This window comes from Chelonus insularis, unplaced genomic scaffold (assembly GCF_013357705.1).
Source record: "Chelonus insularis isolate UGA/USDA-ARS -01 unplaced genomic scaffold, ASM1335770v1 contig_131_pilon, whole genome shotgun sequence".
In the NCBI taxonomy this organism is placed as follows: Eukaryota; Metazoa; Arthropoda; class Insecta; order Hymenoptera; family Braconidae; genus Chelonus; species Chelonus insularis.
Genome location: NW_023276372.1, coordinates 2,452,956 through 2,474,569, shown reverse-complemented (window position 1 = coordinate 2,474,569; position 21,614 = coordinate 2,452,956). Strand labels below are relative to the sequence as shown.

At 29.0% G+C, this 21,614-nt stretch overlaps 3 protein-coding genes across 7 annotated transcripts; 2 read left to right on the top strand and 1 right to left on the bottom strand.

Moving 5' to 3' along the window:
* The first annotated feature begins 612 nt into the window (after positions 1 to 612).
* On the top strand, positions 613 to 16,138 carry Pgant5 (polypeptide N-acetylgalactosaminyltransferase 5). Of its 5 annotated transcripts, none has more exons than XM_035092201.1 (8): positions 613 to 1,000; positions 8,613 to 9,373; positions 9,770 to 10,088; positions 10,210 to 10,387; positions 11,242 to 11,422; positions 13,240 to 13,478; positions 13,556 to 13,690; positions 14,039 to 14,188. In XM_035092201.1, the coding sequence occupies exons 2-8, from the start codon at positions 8,779 to 8,781 to the stop codon at positions 14,186 to 14,188; spliced, it is 1,797 nt and encodes a 598-aa protein (XP_034948092.1). In that variant the 5' UTR covers positions 613 to 1,000; positions 8,613 to 8,778. The 5 variants fall into 5 exon arrangements, with proteins under 5 accessions (XP_034948092.1, XP_034948083.1, XP_034948076.1 ...); XM_035092192.1 differs by having other exon boundaries at positions 613 to 1,061; XM_035092185.1 differs by having other exon boundaries at positions 613 to 1,551.
* Positions 16,139 to 16,216: 78 nt separating this feature from the next.
* On the bottom strand, positions 16,217 to 17,118 carry RpL37A (ribosomal protein L37A). The gene is made up of 3 exons (XM_035092232.1): positions 17,040 to 17,118; positions 16,513 to 16,641; positions 16,217 to 16,394 (listed from the first exon to the last, which is right to left on the bottom strand). Exons 1-3 carry the CDS (start codon positions 17,040 to 17,042, stop codon positions 16,248 to 16,250), a joined length of 279 nt encoding a protein of 92 aa, XP_034948123.1. The 5' UTR covers positions 17,043 to 17,118; the 3' UTR covers positions 16,217 to 16,247.
* Positions 17,119 to 17,254: 136 nt separating this feature from the next.
* Rhau (RHAU helicase) lies at positions 17,255 to 21,309 on the top strand. Its single transcript, XM_035094993.1, has 9 exons — positions 17,255 to 17,398; positions 17,657 to 18,247; positions 18,377 to 19,448; positions 19,521 to 19,813; positions 19,882 to 20,314; positions 20,392 to 20,597; positions 20,672 to 20,754; positions 20,837 to 20,928; positions 21,017 to 21,309. The coding sequence occupies exons 1-9, from the start codon at positions 17,350 to 17,352 to the stop codon at positions 21,168 to 21,170; spliced, it is 2,973 nt and encodes a 990-aa protein (XP_034950884.1). The 5' UTR covers positions 17,255 to 17,349; the 3' UTR covers positions 21,171 to 21,309.
* The last annotated feature ends 305 nt before the right edge of the window (positions 21,310 to 21,614 follow it).

Below are 21,614 nucleotides of genomic sequence, written 5' to 3'. Positions count from 1 at the left end.
CTCATTATACACATATTGTACCTGTGATATGAATTCTTGTGCAAATATGACTCGATCTATCAACTTTATCGTTGAATTAACAATAACATTAAATAATGAACAAAAGTAGAAATGAATTTTAAATGATCGTTTTTTATTATTATGCTTTATATTATCAACCATCAAGTGAACACGAGGTATATTGTTTTGGAATAAGAATGATCAATGTATAAATAATAATTTATAAAATTAATTGTTACAAATGAGTTTTAATTTAAATAATGTTTATTGTAATTGCAGAAGAATTTTTTAATTAATTTAAAATGATTGCTCTTACAATAAAAAAACCCAAAATATATTGGTCCAATGTAATTTTATTGATAATTATATCATTTTCATTGATAGAGTGAATATCAATATTAATTTGAAATTAATTAATAATTAAAATCAGTTTTCAATTATTTCAAAAGTTTTAGCGCGAAAATTTAAATTCAACTGACTTTTAACTGCATTCCAGTAGATGTCGTTGAAAGTCAATTCTAGATCTAGTAGATCTGAATGGCGAGTTACTTATTAATGATTCTGTTCAACTCATGGCTTATCAATAATCTTTCCCATACATTCTCTTTCGTATTTAACCAACAAACCAACACAAAATGACATAGCATACAAAAGCATCTTCAGTTAACCGTGTAGTGAAGCATTTATGAGCTCGGTGCTGCCGCGAACGGTAAACAGGTGTCAACATCTAAAATAGTTGAACCTTTCGGTGCAGTGGAGAAGGCTCACTGTCGCTTGGTGATGGTGTTGAAGTTGCTGGTGCTGTTAGCACGGACATACGTACGAAGATATTCGCGATGTTCACCTGTGGCAAGTTAGTGACTGATAGTTTATAAGTTATTGATATTTGTGTGTAGTTATTTTATTTTTAAATAAACACGTGAGTGTATAAACAGCTTAATGTTTGATTGAAGACGAAAATTTTTAAGTTAAATTTACTAAATAGACAAAAACGAGTAATGTGAGTGACTTATAACTGTTTTTAATTATCAACAATTTATTACATTTCTATATATCAACGTGTGAGTGTAATAATTCTTCCTTTTCTTTCTCTTATCATTTTTATTCCCCTTTCTGTTCATCGCTTTCCTTCAAGACTTCTCATAGACACATACATACTGACTTAACGTCACGAAACCTCCAAAGAGGCAAGTGCTTTTTCCATTCACTTCACATATGTACAAGGTGTAGTCGGTTTAATATACCAAATACAATAACGTTTTTAAGTATTGATAGAATTTTTTGGTTTCGTGTTGACTTTTGTCTAACGATCTAACTTCTGTGGGTGACTCCATGCATGTATTCAACGTTTATGTGTACACAACGTTGTCTCAAGAGAATCAGGAGTACATCGACATCCACGTCGAGACCGCAATTGGGCGGACCGATCGACGTGGACAAGATTCAAAGAGAGAGCAATCTTATATACAGGTTTCTCCATCAGGACCCAACTCTTGTAGTGCATTGCACTGGAATTTTAAGTCCTGCTTATTACTGCATTTTTATCAGCAGGTAAAGAGCTGATGCATTATATAGCTCATTTCTCTTTTCATGCAGAGTAAGATTTTTTAAGAATGAAAAGAAAGATTTGTTTAAGCGGCAAAATAAAATGAATTACGCTACATTACAATTGGCAATAGTCATTCTTTTGTGTATCAAATTAACAGGTTATTAATATGAATACCTGAAATTCTGCTCCAATATTGAAAATCCTGAATAAGCATTTAGTTGATTAATTGAGCGATTAAATTTTTTTTATTTTTTATTCGAACTAGTGAAACATCTATCTTCATAGTATGTATTGTATATGATATCAGTTCATGTTATATTATATACATGTGTATTTCATCGCGGAAGAAGAGATATAAAAATTTTTATAGGTATCATTATTTGCACTCACGTTCCATTATTGTGTTATGAAATTTAATCTTCAGATATGTTTAAAAGTATTTTATCAATTGAATAGATAATTTGTAACATATAAAATAGGAATGAGGTTTTTACCATTAATTGGATGAACAATTGTGGACTTCAGTTAAAATCTACAAAAATTTGAGTATTTTATTTCATACATTACTAAAGATTGCTGCCATTTTAGTACAACTAAAAAAATAAAAATTGAAATATTTTATTGCAAGGCAAATTGACCTACATGTTCGCTCTAAAATATGAAATTTTTTTCAATAGTAGAAAAAGTTATCACACTTACCTTCGGGAAAAATTTTGAATTCAATTTTACGTATTTACTTATAATATTTTTCAGTTTCTTTATTGAGAAAAATGTTAAAAAATTTTTTATGCTTCAGGTAATTTATTTAATTGTCATCACTAGAATAAATAATGGAAAGATTTTCTCTGCATCTTGACTTATTTCAACGTTTAATTAAGATTTGTTTTTGCAACTGTTTCAAATAAATATTATCGGATAAAATGTTACGTATTATAACTTTTTCATGAACATTCTAGAATGAATATTAAAAATAATTTTGACGTTGTGCTAGATAATATCCTGAGGCAACTTTTAATGCATTTTAAATGGATTTTTATTTTACCTATCATTTTATGATTATTCCTGATTTATTAAAAATTTTTTTTCGCCATACAAATTATTCGACAGATAATCATTAAAAAAAAACTTTTTTTATATATTATTACACATATATTGAATATTTTCAATATTCAATTTCACATTTATTCAATATTAGAGTCGTTTTCATGGCTTTAGATGATTTTATTCAAAATAGTCTGTAAATCACTGTAATTCAAGAGAATATCGGTCTGGGGAAACGTGTTTTTCATAGATAATAAAAAATTTAAATAATGCCTTCCACAGTTTGGAATTCTTTAGAAAGTATTTTCATGTAATTCTCTACTACTTACATTCATTATCAGCGTGATAAATTATTATTTATCACTTGGTTATTATTTAAATTGTCTTTTTATTTCAAACATACTTTAACTTATTAAAGAAAATTTAATAGTGTGAATGTAATTACGACCGTTATGTTAAAACAAATAATCCCATTAACCGTTATAAGTATATTGTAATTTTAAGGGAAGTAGAGAGAATTTGTTTATTATAATGATATTGAATATCACTCGATAATCAGAATAAAAATAATGATAAAGTAATAGTTGTATTTCAAGAACACTTTTAATATATTATGGAGTGTTTTATGATGGTGCTTTACCAGTATTTATTTCATTATATTTTCTTCACTGGAAGTCTCTTTTATTTTAATATTGAATTATTTCTGCATGTTTTATGATACATTGCCAGGGTAAAATACAGTGTGTTGCGTGCTTTTTATAGATAATAAGGTATTTAAATAATATTAATATACTGGAATAATATTATATACCTTTTAAATGGTAATTAAATCAATTTATGCCAGGTTGGATTATTATTACGAATAAATTAACGATTTTCGTTCTTTCGTTTGTTAAAAAAAAATATTGTGCAATATTTGTTTTTAAACATATATTATTTAATATTTGTTTTTGGCAACTGATTAATCATTCGCTATTATTTTTCATGAATTAATTGTTTCTTTTAATAATTAAAATTATTGAATACTTAAAAGGTGGAATGTTAAATATTCCAGTTTTACCGTTGAATGGTCAACTACCACATTGTAACACTTGGCGGTTTTCCTTTACAATAGACCCTCATACATAACTTATATTATGGATTCATTTTGCTATCGATAATCTTAAGGAGCGTGCATATTAAATCTCTACTATTCTCCATGCATCCGTGTCCTTCTTATTATTATTCACGGGTTCATAAACTTTCCACTTGTTTGCATAAAATTTTCATTTTTCAAACTCAACTTTAATATTAAAAAATGCTTTCATATTTTTGTTTTTGTTTTGAAGTATAATGAAAACAAAATGTCATTATAATTAATTGGAGTATTTTGGCTATTGTCATTTCCTTTATTTCTATTAAATGAGGTAGAAAAAAATTAGCTGTGAAGTTGATATACTTTTTCAAGGTATTATTTTCATCGTTAAAAGGATTGAAATTGATAACTAAAAGAATATACTGTGAAAGAGATTTTTTTTTAAAAGCATAGATCTTCTTTTTATATCTTACGTATATATTTGAGACGCTAGTAAGCACACTACAAAGTTACATTACTCCTGTAGATTCGTGACGGTGATAATTACTAGTATAATTACACTCTAATTTTTTGTATGTGGTTAAAAAAAAATGAATCGTTGTCAAGAATATACTGTTAAGATTAGGATTTGTAACGAATTAATTGTGATGAAAGAGGGGATTTTTAAAAATAATTATAAACAACATAAAATAGCTAGGTGGTTAATTAACAATTGAATTAATTATATTAATTTATTGGATTTTAATCATTACTGAAAAAATGATTGCTTAAAGTGCTTATTATATTAAAAAAGTCAATGACTGTCATTAATTGGAATGCTATTATAAAATAGGCGGATAAAATCACTACTTGACACTAGCTAGACAAACAACTTCCGTTGGTTCTATAGAGGACGTTTATATAAAGGATTATAAAAGAAAACAGTTGGCTCTAGAAATATGCTACAAGAAAAAAAGTAAAACAAAGTAAGCTGGTTGAACGAACGGTCGTAAAATTAATATTGGATAATTTTGTTACGTACTTTGTGGAAGTTCTGAGGGATTTTATGATCACAAAAAGTATTGGCAGTATTGGTAACACCACATTTAAAAATGTCTTTAAAATGAATTCAATTAAAATTTGTTCTCCCCGAATAGAACTTGCTCAATAAATCTTCTCTATTATTTTTTATTTCGTTAGAGTAGTTGAGCCAATTTGACAGAAATTTCTCTTTTCATCAACGAAAATGAAACAAACAATCAATTTTCCAATTGGTGGAAATAAAATGTTTGAGTATGTTTTAATTAAGCTACAATTGGAAACATTTCAAGTGCAAAACATTCTATCAAAGCTGAAAAATATTTATTTCCTAACTCTCATTATATTGCTAACTTTTTATTTTCAATCAATAATTTCATAGTTTTCAATATCTAAATGTCTACAATCACTGTACGAGAAGACATTACATGTACGGATAAACGTTTTCATTGTATCCTAGATTGAAAGTGTTATAGAGAACGAATAGAATGGAACAGTGCAACCGAAAATAGTAATTTAATTAAACTGCCACGCTTGATGAAATACAACTATGAGTCATTGGTTTTTGATTAAAAATTCTATCATCTCCATCTATTCTGATGCAAGAATTAACCTTTCCTTTATTTCGAAATATCCTTGGAATGCTCACTGCACATCTTCTCTGACTCACATAGGTTGGGAAAAATTTCATCTTTAAGGCAACATGATGATAGTCATTTAGCTTAAACAATCATCTAGATGTCAAAGGTCGTGAGTCTAGGAAAATGGACATATTCCCTTGGCGGTTTTTTTTTCTCTGTTTTAAATACCGTTTATAATGGTATAGGAAGCTTTGTTGCCGAGGAATAACGGTAACAATGGCATGCCATGCACGATCGAGTCCGAGTACAGGTGAAAGATACCTGACACAAAGTAATGAATTATACCTCCGACAAATTGAAGGTATGTTAGAAATTCCTCCAGCTGACCTTCATTTCATCTACTTTGTTGATGACATTTATGAGCTACTTTTCAAAAACAACTGTATTCATTGCTACTGTAAAGCAAATATGATATTCAAATTGAATAAATAAGCAAGCAAAATGATATAATCTTATTAAACAAATAATGAAGAATAATTATAAATGGCATAAAAAAATGATTCATTTCATTGTAAACTTTGAAAAGCTGACATTCAATATTTGAAAGGCAATGAAAATACATGATGGAAATTTTTTATCATCAGCAGACCTTATTTACTTTACTTACCTTTAATAAATAACAAACCATTGAATGTGCAAGACATAAAAAAAAGTTGATTTATTTTTGAACTCCTGCAAAGTGTAAAGTTGACACATTAAACACCTGGAGCTAACTAAAGTATACTATGAGATTACTTTATTATTAATGAGTCTTATTTATGAAGTAATTATTTAACATGATTAAATGCAGTTAAGTATATTAACTCCAAACCATTGGTGGTATGGATCAATCATTTAATTTTTACCAAAAAAATCTTTCGAAATAATTCATCTTTGTTAAAAAAAAAAAGCTGATGATAAAATGATAAATTTTTTGAACAATGCATTTATCAGTTGTGAGAAAAGTATTAATAGCTGTTGGAGTTGAAAGTAAAATGAGTCAACCAGTAAATGATTTTACTTATACGCAGTACCACGAGATAAATATCCAGAGAAGAATCTTTTATGTGCACATATTTCATTTTTAAAAATCAATGAAACAATGATTCAGTGGTTTGTGTGTTACGTTATCAAAACTATTGAACAGGAACATCAACTTGATTTGATTAAACAGCTTTTCACCACCTAGATATAGTAGCTGAAAATTATCGATTATTTTCTCGCAATTTTAAAATGTAGACAACACTCATGCCATATGCCAGTTGCAGAAAATTTATTCATCCAACAATGGCAATTACTTTTATTCAAATTCATGTTTACTTTAAACATATGTTCCATTCACCCTGGATCATTCTAAATCTCCTGGGATATTTATTCAGAAATATTTTTATGATTTGAATCTACACAAAAAAAAACTATTCTGTTACAGTACCAGCTTGTTTATTCTATTATGATCACTATCCTCACACTTTATATATATTAATTTAATAATATCACACGACCTTTAAAATGATAAAATCAGTTTTTAAAAAGAATTATAAAAAAAAGTATCAACGAATCACAATTAAAACAAAAAGCTAGTTTCAGCGGCTGAGCTCATCTCAGGTGGAAGATATAATATGTGATAGGATGAGTCTGTAGTTGAATGAAACGCATCACACACTAGGTGACGACCACTCATATATTTTACCGGTTTACGATTGCATCAAAGAGTAGGATGGGGAATAAACATCACAGTGCGATATCATTGAAACTCTAGACCTGCATCATTCCGTTCAATAACGGATATCTCAACATCCGCTTATTTTTGCGTTTCTATTTTTTTATATAATTCTGACGACCTTTCCTAACTGTTCTATCATTACAGGTCACTTTCAATCTATAAATGCTTCTTTTTCCTCCGGATATGTTAAGTTTTCAAATCAATGCGAAAAATGTAAATCATATCTGACGAGAGTTTCCGGTTGCCCTGATGTAATGTTAGAATTTTTCATGCCTCCACGATTCGATGAATTTAACGGAGTATAAGCACACATTATGAGCCTACTTGCATTGAATAGTGCGTTAAATGTAGCGTTTGCTTAGAGATAACTTAAAATAACTTCATCCTCTTTTCGTTATTGCTTCTAGATTAGTATTCAATACAAAGTTTTCTGTTGTCGTTTGAATAAATATTTCTAGGACTTTCACTCTATGAATATAAACCAATTTTCAGCAAGAAATATTTACACCTTCAAAGATTTGAGTAATTGAAAACGCAGTTCCATTAATAGTTAAATGATTACTTTTTTATAAATAAATTATGAAACTCAACTACTTGCTATTAATTCAACTGAAGTAGGTAGGAAATCTATTTTAGTTTAAATATTTTGCTAGACGTTAACAAGTGATTTTTTTAATTACCAACGATTGGGCAAAAAAGTTCATTCAAAATCTAAGCATAAACTCATTAAACGAATATATTTTAAAATGAAGAAATATTGCTAAATTCCTGGAAGTGTGTTAGCAAAAAGTTGCTTCAAAGAAAACAAATAAAATTGTTTGAGTGAGACTAATTAAGGATTTTTTTAATTGTCAATAATTATATTTATTATAAATATACTATAAAAAGTTGTTCTTAATAAAGATGGGTTTAATTCTTTCAACGTAGTGTTAATTATAACACGTGCTCCACGTGAGTTCTATGTTATACACCGTCTTTCTATTAATTAACTCGTTGTAGCCAATTAACTAAACGATGATTTAATTGAAATTAAATATTTTACTTCATATCAAGGATCTTTTAGTCTTCATTATGCATGGAATATTAATGTTATTTCTTTTGTCTTTTTTTTGAGGTTGAGAAAGTTTGAAGACAGATTTTCTAATTTAAATAAAATATTCAATTTTCTAAATCTATATTGGAATTACGTGATAAGAGAATATTCTTTAGTCACTACAGCTATGATATTAAAGATCTTTTATATGTAATTATTGAATTTATTCTCTTCATTTTCATTGCTAAACGGCGGTTTTTACATAATACTTAGCCGTTTGAGGTAATCCAGCGGATAATAAGATGAAATTGCAGTATTAAATGAAAAAATCAAATTAACCATTAAATAATAGCTTCTATTTGTGTAACAAAATGTGTGAAGCAAGGTATCTATTGCAATATTTAATCAATCAATGTCTCCATATGACAGATTTTATTATTTTCAAAGTAAATAATCCAATTTCTTTTTCTGATAAAAAAACAAAAAATAAATATGTAACATTTAATAGGTTATTGTAGAAGCAATTTTAAAAATATAGTTATTGTCTGTTACAGCGTTTAGATGAACTCGATGCGTTATGAGAGACCAGGAATACCAGCCCTAGAGTTGTCTGTCCTGGTACAAGAAAAGTCAGCAGAGCTACTTGACCATTCGATTACAAAAACTAGGTGATAAAACCAGCATTTCAAAGAACCTCCAGCTCAACACTAAACCGCAAAAATGTTTCGTTCCAAGATTCGTATCCACACTTGCCAAGTGATACTGCTGACTTCTCTAGTATGGTTTCTAGTTGATGTTATGGTACTTATGTACTACTCAGACTGCATTGGTCGAAGTGGTTGGGGATGCTACGAAGTTAAAGAAACATCTACTGATGAAACTCTAGCACATCCTGAAGCATTAAAAGGTGAAGTCCAGCTGACAACCGAAAGAAATTGGGGTTATAAACAATCGGAATTGCACTTATGGAGACCAGCTAAAGTAGTTCGAGAAAACCGAGGAAGCCCCGGAGAAATGGGATCAGCAGTTCGGATTTCACCAGAAAATGAAGCGAAACAACAAGAACTATTCAAATTGAACCAATTTAATCTCATGGCCAGTGACATGATTTCGTTGAACCGTTCTTTGAAGGATGTTAGATTAGAAGGATGCAAGAATAAAAAATATCCTAAATTTCTACCAACCACCAGCATTGTGATCGTATTTCATAATGAAGCTTGGAGCACATTATTGCGGACAGTCTGGTCTGTTATCAACAGATCCCCAAGGTCTTTGCTTAAAGAGATTATTCTCGTTGATGATGCTAGTGAACGAGGTAAATATTCAAACTTTTTAAATATTTTTCTGTTCATTGATCCGGTCAAATGTTTAATTAATTTAATTTAAGAATTAATTATAGTCAAGTCATTGATGATTATCATTTGAATTATTCTTCGAGACAATTGGCCATAATTAGAGTTGAAATCAATTAAGATCTAAATTAAATTCATTAGATTGATAATATGTAACTGCTAGTGTAAAAGAATGTTTTAATCGATTTTTTATTAAATTCAAAGTTATATATTGAGATTGATCATACAAAGGAAAAGTTGATATAGAAAAGTTTTAGCTATAAATGTTTGAATCAAAGTAATAATTATGTTATACTGTTATCATTAATATAATATTGTGATATTTTATCTCTACAAATTATTATACATTTGTATTTCAGATCATCTAAAACAAGATTTAGAAGATTACGTACGAATGTTACCTGTTCCAACGTATGTATTACGAACAGAGAAAAGATCAGGACTGATCAGGGCTAGACTTTTGGGAGCAAAACATGTAAAGGGACAAGTTATTACATTTCTCGATGCTCATTGTGAATGCACAGAAGGTTGGCTTGAGCCACTCTTATCGAGGATCGTAGAAAATAGGACAACTGTTGTTTGCCCGATTATAGACGTTATCAGTGATGATACATTTGAATATATAACTGCGAGTGACATGACATGGGGAGGGTTCAACTGGAAACTCAATTTTAGATGGTAACTAAACACTTTAAACTTTCTCTTTTATTTATTTGTCGAATCGGTTAACGAGTGATGAACTTTTCTCATCTATGGAGAATTAGTTATCGGTGGTTGACCACGATAATTATGTTATTAGGTACAGAGTAGCACAAAGAGAAATGGACAGGCGCAACGGTGATAGAACTGCTCCATTAAGAACACCGACGATGGCTGGTGGTCTTTTTTCTATTGATAAAGAGTATTTTTATGAAATTGGAGCATACGATGAAGGAATGGATATTTGGGGCGGTGAAAATCTTGAAATGAGTTTTAGGGTAGGTCATTGTTGGTTTTATTCAATTATATTTCTTGTAATTAATTACTACAATTATTCTCTAATTACTTTTTTTTGATTTAATTATTCTAATATTAATATAAACTTTCTTTTACTTTTACATCGTTATGAATATATTTTTCTACTGTAAATGAAAGTGTCAGAAGACATCTATAATGATAGTGTTGATAAATCGAAAAAAAAAGTTGTATATATTATACTATATAACGATTAAAATGGTTCGTGACATTTTTGCTAAAAGCAAGTGATGCATTTTTGATATTCGGCCTTAAACAAGTATCTGATGATACAAAATTTAGATATGGAGATAAAATTCAATTTTAGGAAACTCAGTATTATTACTTGATTACACCTCCGTGAGGTTTCATTAGAATTTAATAACATCTACCTTCTACTTTAATCCAGTATGTTTTAGAGCATACCCCTTATATTAGAATATCTAAACTTTGTCAAGAAATTATTAATCGGTGAATTTTAAAATAATTAACAAAATTACATTGTTGCATTATTGTCGTATAGCCTGAAGAATTATTTGTTAAACACTATAAAAGATAAAGGATTATTGATTGAAAAATACGAAACCTAGTATAAATTATGGAAAGTTTACAATAGCCCCCAGTGATCAATAAATGCTCAACAATGCGGAATACTCATGGCGGTAATTTAGAAAAGGTTAATTATTAGAATCGTAAAAGTTTATTTTCGCTAGGAAATTTACATTAATTTTCAGATCATTCTAAAAGCTGATGCTTAAGATGCAAAATAAAGGACTAAGTTGTGGATACTTAGATTTTGTTTGCCATGAACTTTTGGAAAATGATAAGTTGATTTTAGGTATGGCAGTGCGGTGGTACTTTAGAAATCAGCCCGTGTTCACACGTGGGTCATGTTTTTCGTGACAAGAGTCCTTACACGTTCCCTGGTGGTCTCAGCAAGATTATACTCAGCAACACAGCTAGAGTAGCAGAGGTCTGGTTGGATGAGTGGAGAGAATTTTACTATGCCATGAATCCAGGTTAGATCATCATCATTGAACAGTTGGAATATAAACAGTTGGTGTCTTATGTTCATCGCGTTATTTATGCATTAACTTGAGATTTGAAAAAGTATTTACAGTTTCAAATTTTTAATATTTTCTAATCATTTTGCTGCTTCTGACAGGCAATTAATAAAGTTATGCATCGTATTGTGCACGAATTGAAAGTGAGTGACATGATGATCGTTATTTATAACAAAATCAATCATCCAATAATTATTGCTAACGGGTATCTGATATTCAACCAATCAACTGATTCACCCAAAAAAGAATTCATTGAATTTTTTAGTGAATTAATAAAATATTCTTTACTGATATGCTCCCAATATATCAAATTTTTTACAGGAAACATTTTGCTTTCTTCTCTTCTGCTCTTGTTAAAATTTTTAATCCCTAGGATTACTTTTAAAATATCCAGTATGATTAATTAAGATTCCAGGCTTATTTTTGGCTCGCTAAACACTTGTATTGTCTTAACCACTCATCCATCCAACCGACTAACATAACTTATCGCCTTACCAATATCGAAATCCATGCAAAAATAGTTATAGGTGTCATCAAGAATGCTCAAGAAGATGTATCAGCATTTTTATTCCTATTTTTTATTAATTTAATTGATTAATTAATTAACTCATTAGGGTCTTGTTATCAATTTCATTTTTTTTGTAATTTCTATGTTAATTGTAATTGCTAACACACTAACTACATTGAGTTGGTTAGATTTGGATGTGTGGTGGGACATTGGAAATTGCAACGTGCTCGCATGTCGGGCACGTGTTCCGTAAATCAACACCGTATACGTTTCCCGGTGGTACGAGCAAGATTGTGAACCACAACAATGCGCGGCTTGCTGAAGTCTGGTTGGACCAGTGGAAATACTTCTATTACAACATTAATCCAGGTAGAAACTAATAACAGAAACAGAAAAAGAGCATACACAAATAAAGTGAACGACACTACACTATGGAGCAGCATGAGTTTTTATATTTTTTTTTTAATTCTAAATATTATGTTTATTTATAAACATTTTTTTGTTATCTAGCATCTTTAATCCTGAGCATGTTCCCACGAGCTTTCTACTATTTAGGGACATCAACTATGTGGACTCTTATATTTTACATTATCAGATACCCGTTGAATTTTTCACTGCAATCTTTTGTAAATGTTTACCCAGTTAAACAAATGCTCTTTTAATGTTGCGAGTTTTTTTCTCAGTTGTATTCATGCACTTTATCTTATGGTTTATTGCAAACACGAGCACCAATTTATTTATATTTTTATTTACGTTTATAAAGAAAACAGAAAATCTTTTTCTGAGACTTTTAATTTAGTTTTTAGTTAATTAATCAATGCATTAATTAATTAGAAACTTTTGTAATTTTTAATGGATAAGACTTTCCGTATATTTTTTAAAAATATACTTCGATGAAATCCTTAATATGATTATTATTCTCTAAAATTAATTTAAAAATGAACATATAAATATTTGTTATCATGATAAAAAGTTATTTTGTTGCACGAATTAATTTTTTCAAATAATATAATCATGCATGGTTTTGATAATTGCAATAAATATTGAAGCAACCATTTAATTAGCACTGTTTCTGAATCTACTTTATAAAACTGTGAAAAGTATATGGAAAGTTTTGATAAAAACTTTAATTATTTATTTTTACACAAGAGTTCTGTAAATAGCACTTGATGCATTTGAGGTGGAATTGTTAATATTTTAATTACGAAAAAATTAAAGAGAGAAAAATACATTTTGAAATTAAATGAATAAAATAATTTTCTAGGTGCTCGAAGTGTTCCAGTGGGAGATGTATCGCAGCGAGTACAATTACGCGAAAAGTTGAAATGTAAAAGTTTTAGGTGGTACTTGGAGAACATTTATCCTGAATCTCCAATGCCACTGGATTATTATTATTTGGGAGATGTAAAAAATTTAGAAATGCGCAATTGTTTAGACACTATGGGCAGAAGATCTGGAGAAAATGTTGGCTTGAGTTATTGCCACGGTCTTGGTGGCAATCAGGTTAGTGTTTACGTCTAGATATTAACTAACCATAGTCAAACAATGCAAAGTTATACGAGTAAACTCCCTGTTTGCAGGTGTTTGCTTACACTAAAAGACAGCAAATAATGTCTGATGACATGTGCCTCGATGCAGCAAGTCCCCAGGGTCCAGTTAAAATAGTCCGTTGTCATGGAATGGGAGGCAATCAAGCTTGGTCATACAACGAAGAGGTATAAAAATATTTACTTATTTTCTACTTTGTTATTGTTTAAATTCTTATTTATATCACTAAGTTGAATATTCGAATGTTTCCGCAATATAAATATTTCAAACGTAGTCTTGTAGTGATAAAAAAAGCAATCAATTGTCTATTGTTTGATAAATTGTTTAACGCATGAATAACATTCAAAAATATAATCTATCTCTGTAAATTTTTTATTTCAATTTCTTTGACAAAAATTTATTGCATTCAACTAGAAGATAAAATACCATGCAGATTTTTTTTTATTTTCGTTATGAATCTTTTTTTCTTATATTGGATGATTATAAAAATTCTTGAAATAATTTGTTGTTTTCAGACAAAGATGATTAGACATTCAAATACTGGATATTGTCTAGCAGTTCCTCAACAAGGTGATGTATCAATGCCAGTGTTAGCTCCATGTGATGTGCATAATCTTGGACAAAAATGGATAATGGCTAGTAAATTTAAATGGCAAGCAAGCTAATATCGGCTAGCTAACGTGGGAAATAATTTCACGCAATACTTGTTAATGTATTTATTGAATTCTAATTCTAATTTGCTGATTGGCTCTCAGAGAGCTTTGAATGCAAGATGAACGTCAGAGTGAGTGTATTAAAATGTATTCTTTGAAATAATTATTATTGATAAAAATTTCAAAGAATACATTTATAATAAATCATTGAAATACTTTATTGGTTTATAATAAAAAATTAAATAGAAAAAAAAAAGATTCATGAATAGCAGTACATACAGAGTTTACTGCCCTGTTCGTATGGTATGCCTTGATGCTGCATCTAAATAAGTAACGCTGTGGTAGCTGCTAAATAAAGTTATAAATGCGAGATCCTACTGTATAATGAGTGAATGAAGGAATAGTAGAAGTTAAAGCATATCAGACAACTGTTAATAATGAATATTAATAATAATTGTTATAATGGAGAAATTAGAAAATTAATCTTAATAAGTTGCAGGGAATGAGTGCAATGAAAATAAAAATAATCACAAGCGTTAATTAAAACAACATTAAATGGACGCAATAAGCTCGTAAGTGTCTCAGCTATGATCGATTGAATGTAAAACAAGCAATCAAATATTTTTTTATTTGAAAAAATTGCTTATTAGTTCATCATCATATAAAAAATACTTCAGATACATTTTATACTTACTAATGAATGTAAAGACAATTTTTGCATGATTGTATTTATCTAATACGTACACTTGTTGTATAAAACGACCGGTGTCTTTCAAAGACTGTCCTTTCTATTTTTTAAGATCAAACTTGATATGAGGAGTCTTCACAATTTTCATTATAATAATATAATTGTATAGTTTTGTACAATATCTAAGATGTTCGATTAAACTCCTTCCCATTAACTTAATTTTTGATACATCACTAAAAATTGAAAATTCTATCGTTATAGTTGTGACATTTACAAAAATTTTGTAGAGATGTTAATAAGACAAGCAAAGGGATGAATTATGTGACAAAAATTGTAAAAATTATAATTGTTAAATATTTTTTGTCACCTTCAATGTAACAAATATCTCAGCTTAAAAAGTGAAATCTACAAATAAGGAAGAGTTCTATATAACTTGATAAATATCATTTAAAAAAATTATTAACACTTAAGGTGATGGTTGAATAGTTCATTCACTACAGCTTGAATATATATTTAATTAATTGTTTTCCCAGACTACGATGTTTATTTTTGTACAGTTTTAAATTGGTAATATAATTATGGAATTAAAATGTCCGATTTTATAAGCGATTTTTAACTTAAAATGATTGTAAATGAATAGTACTTGGATATAAGTTAGCAAAAAAAAACATTTAGTTATGTATTTTTTTTATCTTATGACGAGTAATATTTACGAATTATTTTATATTTTTAAAAGGCAAGCAGTAATGTAAAAATGTTCCGCCCACTTGTACAAGGAATTTAATTCCTTTATCTCAGTTCTTCCAATAGTTTATAATATTTCATGCGTTAGCTTTAACAATCCAAAATTTTAAGTTTCTATTGTTTCCCACTCATAAAATTTATGGAGATTTCAAGTATCATTTATTTACATAGGATAATGCATTCAACAGTATTATCCTAATTATTTTAATACTATCTACTGTTATTAATTTTAGTAATATAACTATTATTATCATGAGTTAATTAAGCAATGTATTGGACAATTGATGTTATTATTATTGTAGATATATTAAGTTGCAAAGCAAAGTGAATCTTCCTTCATTCCATTGCACGTAATTAATATTTGAATAATCAGTAAATATCTCCATCGCTTGTACATCACGATTCATACTATCATAAGTACACGGATCTTTGTTACAGATCAAATATCTGTTATTTCATTTATGTTAATTGATAAAGATTAAATGAACACGAATATTTAATGAATTTAATAAATATTTAATGAATGATAAGTGAACTTTCTTGGTAACTTGTTTATAATCATAACAAGATAATTACTTTTATCGATTATTAAATAATAACACATTGTATAATTTTTTAAAGACATTTTATTTATTGAAATTATTGTTCTTTAACTTCACGTAATCGACGTACTGCAGATCTTACTGAAGCAGCTGCTGTCGTTGAGTATACCCAAGCTCCACCAGCAACAGTCCTTTTGCATCGTTTGCAAGACCAAATTCCAACTACACTGCGTTTCATAGCATCCTAAATAACGATAATACATGAATTGAGAATTATTTTCTTTGATATGAACATTTAATTTGAAAATTTAGTCGTAGTGTTGACTATAAAATATGAAAAATAATAAAGTTTGAGAAATTACTTTGCCACAGAATGTGCATGTGTATTTACTGTGTTGGGTAATTTCCATTTTTTTAACCATCTTCCTGAGTGATGCACCATAACGTGTGCCATATTTTCCGGTAATTCCAACCTTCTTTGTACGTTTAGCCTGTAAACAAATCAATTGTTATTAATCATCTATCACAACTTGGCACTACAAATCTTCTTGTTTGAAAATATATGAAAACCGCAAAGAAATTTTTATTAGATTGCTACGTTTATTGTATAAAATAAACGCCAAAAAGTTGATTGTTTTAATTGTTACGACAATATATTAATATAAATCTACAAGATATCTAAATTTAATGTTGACACAACTTCCAAATATCTCGTATGCGATAGGTGAACATAACCTTAAAATTTTCAAAAACTAAATGTTTTAAATATTTTTAAAAAGATTACAATATATTGCACTAAAATTCATCAACATGATATAAAACACAATTCAAACTTTATTTTTAGATATTTTACAATGATTATGTGATAAAAAACAGATTTTAAAATTACCATTTTTGTATAATTTCTATTGACTCGGCTACAAAACGAGTAAAAGAAACCAAAAGAATTTGTCTCAGATTACAAAAACATTCTAGATGTCGTGAGCATTTTAGCCACAAAAAATGTATATCCAATCGTTCGTAAGATGGCGCTAAAACTAATTTTTGATAGCTTGACATTTGAAAATAGTTTCAATTTTCATCGCCAGTCGAATGACAGGAAAAATGGAGTATGTTATTGTCATGTGAAATGAACAACAATATTTATTTTCTTATTTATTATTACATTATTGTCTGTGATTTTATAAATTAATTTAATCATGTCGAAAAAAAATCGCCAAGGGCATCGTGCCCATCGGCAGCGTTCAGGTATATCAATTATTTAATTTTATTAATTAAATATTGTTAATTTGACTTAAATGTATGTATTCAATCATGCAACACTGGTCTTTAAAACTTAAGTGATTCCCTGTATTAACTCTTTAATATGCTATAATTAATTATTCCATTCAACCAATCATACTGACCTACACTTATGATATTTTAAAGAATGGTGATTCCCAATATCGACTTTCAATTGACATTGCTCTTTTGTTTTTTCAATCAAACGTTTCTTCCATTTAACAGTTGATTTTGATTACGAGGACTTCAGTGTTCAAGAAAAACGTAATCAAGAAGATTCTAATAATCATTCGAGCCAAAAAAATTTTCAACGAAAAAGCCAAGGACGTCCTCCAGGATTGAAAGGAAAAGCTATAGGACTTTATTATCGAGACTTGAGTAGAAAAAAAAAGGAAGAACGAGGTGAAAATCAGTCATCATCACGTTCAAGTGGACAAGATCGTCGCTTTTTTTCTTTGCCTGATTCTACCGATCAAACTATTCGCCGGTTACTCATGGAGGCTCTTGAAGCTACAAAATCAAGCAGTGATGGTGATAATTTATCAATGCAAAATCGTCAGTTCAGAAAAAAATTCTTCGAAATAGTTTCTGGAAATATTCAAGATAGTTTAGAATGGGCTATGCGTATGAATTCTGTTTTAGTTAATAATGATACTTTAAATAACCGATTAAAAAAAGAGTTAGAAGCCAAGAAAGAAGAACGAGCATATCAGCAAATGATGACATTCCGTTATAAATTACCAGCATATAAACAGCGAAATGAAATAATAAAATTAATGGAAAAGCATCAAGTAATTTTGATAAGTGGAGAGACTGGTAAGCCAATTTTTTTGACGAAATTCAGCTCCATTTGAAATTTTTCGATTGTACATAAATTTCATTTTTAATTATGCTATATTATTTTTAAATTTTTATTTTTCTATTATGCTTATATTTTTTTTTTAGGATGTGGTAAAACTACTCAAGTATGCCAATACATCTTAGATGATGCAATTGAAAAAGGAATAGGGAGCACTGTAAAAATAGTTTGTACTCAACCTCGAAGGATTTCAGCTACCTCTGTAGCTGAAAGAGTTGCAGCAGAGCGTATAGAAAATCTTGGAGATTCTGTTGGCTATCAAATAAGACTTGAAAAAGCTCTTTGTAGAGATTATGGAAGTATTTTATTCTGCACTACTGGTGTGTTACTTCGATTTATGCAAAGTGATCCGGCATTAAGGGATTACTCTCATATCATTTTAGATGAAATTCATGAAAGAAATAGTGAAACTGATTTTATTATGACTATATTGAAACAAGTCATTCATAAACGATCTGATTTAAAAGTTATTCTTATGAGTGCAACGTTAAACGAAAAAAGATTTTCAGAATATTATGGGGATTGTCCTTTGATTCATATACCAGGTTTTACTTATGAGGTAACTGAGTATTATCTAGAAGATATATTAAAATTAACAAAATTCAGATTTGACACCGCAAAAAAAGTTTTGCCCACTGACCTAACAACATCTCATGCCAAAGTTATTTTACCATCTTTAGACAAATTAATAAGAGAAGGAAATTACCCGACTTATGTAGTTCACGAACTTCGTAATCCAATGGTTGAGTTGATAAACTTGGAATTAATTCGAAATTTAATAGAGTATATTTGTAACAATAAAGGACCAGGTGCTATTTTAGTATTTTTACCTGGTTTGCGAGATATTACTCAGTTATGCGAATTGCTAGAAGAATCTGGTCATTTTCCTTCGAATAAATTTGATGTTTATCCTCTTCATTCCCAACTACCAACAGCCGATCAAAAGATGATATTTAATCCTCCTCCTGTCGGAGTTCGTAAGATAATTATTGCTACTTCAATCGCAGAAACATCCATTACTATCGAAGACGTTGTGTATGTAATTGATTGTGGACAGATGAAATTATCAAGATTTGATATCGGTCTAAGTTTAGAAATGCTGAAGCCTGAATGGGAAACATTAGCAAATGCAAAACAACGTCGTGGACGAGCCGGAAGGTAAAATTAATTATTATTAAGGTATGTTCTGAATAATTAATTTTTTGTAAATATTTTTTGATTGATTTATAGAGTACAACCAGGAGAATGTTATCGTTTATATACAAGGGCACGAGAAGCAACGTTTGATGAATATCAAACTCCAGAAATGATACGAACACCTTTAGAACGAGTTGTATTACAAATCAAATTATTACAATTAGGTCGAGCAGACGTTTTTCTTGCGAATGTCTTGGATCCTCCAGAAGAGAAAGCTATTAAGCTAGCTATAGATTTATTGATCGATACAAATGCTCTTGATGAGGATGAAAATTTAACGCCGTTAGGGTATCATTTGGCACAGTTGCCAGTAGATGTAAAAACTGGTAAGTATTGATTTAAAAAAATTAAATAATAGCATTCTTTATTTTACTCACTGTTACATTTATCATAGGTAAAATGATTCTATGGGCTTCGATATTTTCTTGTGTTGAGCCAGTATTTGCTATCGCAGCATGCCTGTCTTATAAAGACCCTTTCTATTGTCCTAGAAGTCAAAAGGAAGAAGCAAATAAAATGAAAAAAATACTTGGCTTGGATCAATATAGTGATCATATAACTTTTGCTGAAGCTCTCAGACTATTTGAAAAAGCTAGAAGAAAGTCACGGAAAAATGCTCGACTATTTTGTTCAAAATATTTTTTATCGTTTAACACTCTTGAATTATTATTAAAAATGAAAAAAGAATTCGCCATGTATATGTATGATATGCAATTTTTGAAGAGTGCTAATCCACGTGATAAAGAGAGTAACATAAATTCACGTAATTTATCATTGATAAAAGCCATTATCTGTGCTGCATTGTGTCCAAATGTTGCCATCGTCCAGTAAGAGATGAGAATTATTTAAAATTATCACAATTTTCAATTGAAAAATATGCTCATTTTGTTTCTTGTTTATGAAGAAAGCAGGCTCGTTTTCCAATACTTGCAACACCTGAAGATGGAACTGTAAAAATTCATCCCAAAAGTATAAATATGGAAGCTAAAGCATTACCAACTCCTTATGTAACTTTTTTTGAAAAAAAAAAGTCTACGGCTATTTATTTGCATGATACGACGTGTGTTACTGATGCTGCATTAATATTTGCGTTTTCTAATGGCCAATTAAGTATAAAAATTTTAAATGATATATTTTTACTATTAAAAATTTAATTTAAATATTAAACAAAAGACTAATTATAGAAAAACTGGAAAAAAGATCTTTATTAACTCTTCGTCAAGGATTCGAATTTTTATGTAAACAAAGCGTTGGAGAAACAGTAAAGGTAAAGTAATTAATTATTTAACAAAATTATGTACTAACGAAAAATATCTCATAATTATTGATGTTTTATACATGTTTGACAGCGTTTACAAGAAAATTTCAACGAACTTTTAGCAGAAAAATTTTTAAATCCAAATTCAATCAATTGGAATTCATCTGAAGGTTTCGTGTTATTGTAAGAAATTTGTTGAATTATTTATTTTGTTTCCTAATTAAAATTATTTTAATAATACTATATTACATACTATTATTAAAATTTTCAGAGCTATTATTGAATTTTTGTCTGTGGCAGACACTAATGTAGGCATCACATCAAAACGATTAGAACTTGAGTCAATTAGTGAAGATGACGACGATGATGATAAAGATGATGATGATGATGATGATAATACAAGTGGATCACTTGTAATAGTCTAAATTATTTAAATATGTACTTATAAGTTTATATATATTTTCGCTTAATTTTTAACAAGATAATGCAGGTCAAGTAATAAATTGGAGTATTTAATTTTGACTGAATTTACAGTGTAATCAAGTAAGTAGAATAATTTTTTGTAATTTACAGTGAAAATATGTACAAATATTGAAAGTTTAAAAATCTTTTAATTATAAATATATAAGAAATATTTTTCTCTCGATTTATTTTCGAATTTATGAGAAACCAGTATAATTTTAATGATTAAGTTGGGAGTAAATAGCAAATAATCATAGCAGAAAGTTGTTCCGGCTATTCACATACTTGTATCGTGACAAAAATAGTCTTCGACAGTTTACAATTGAATCTTATTGCACGCTAAGTGTCTGTTAAGTCATGACAGCCTGATAATAACAAGTTCTTACTTTACATGATTAAACAGTACA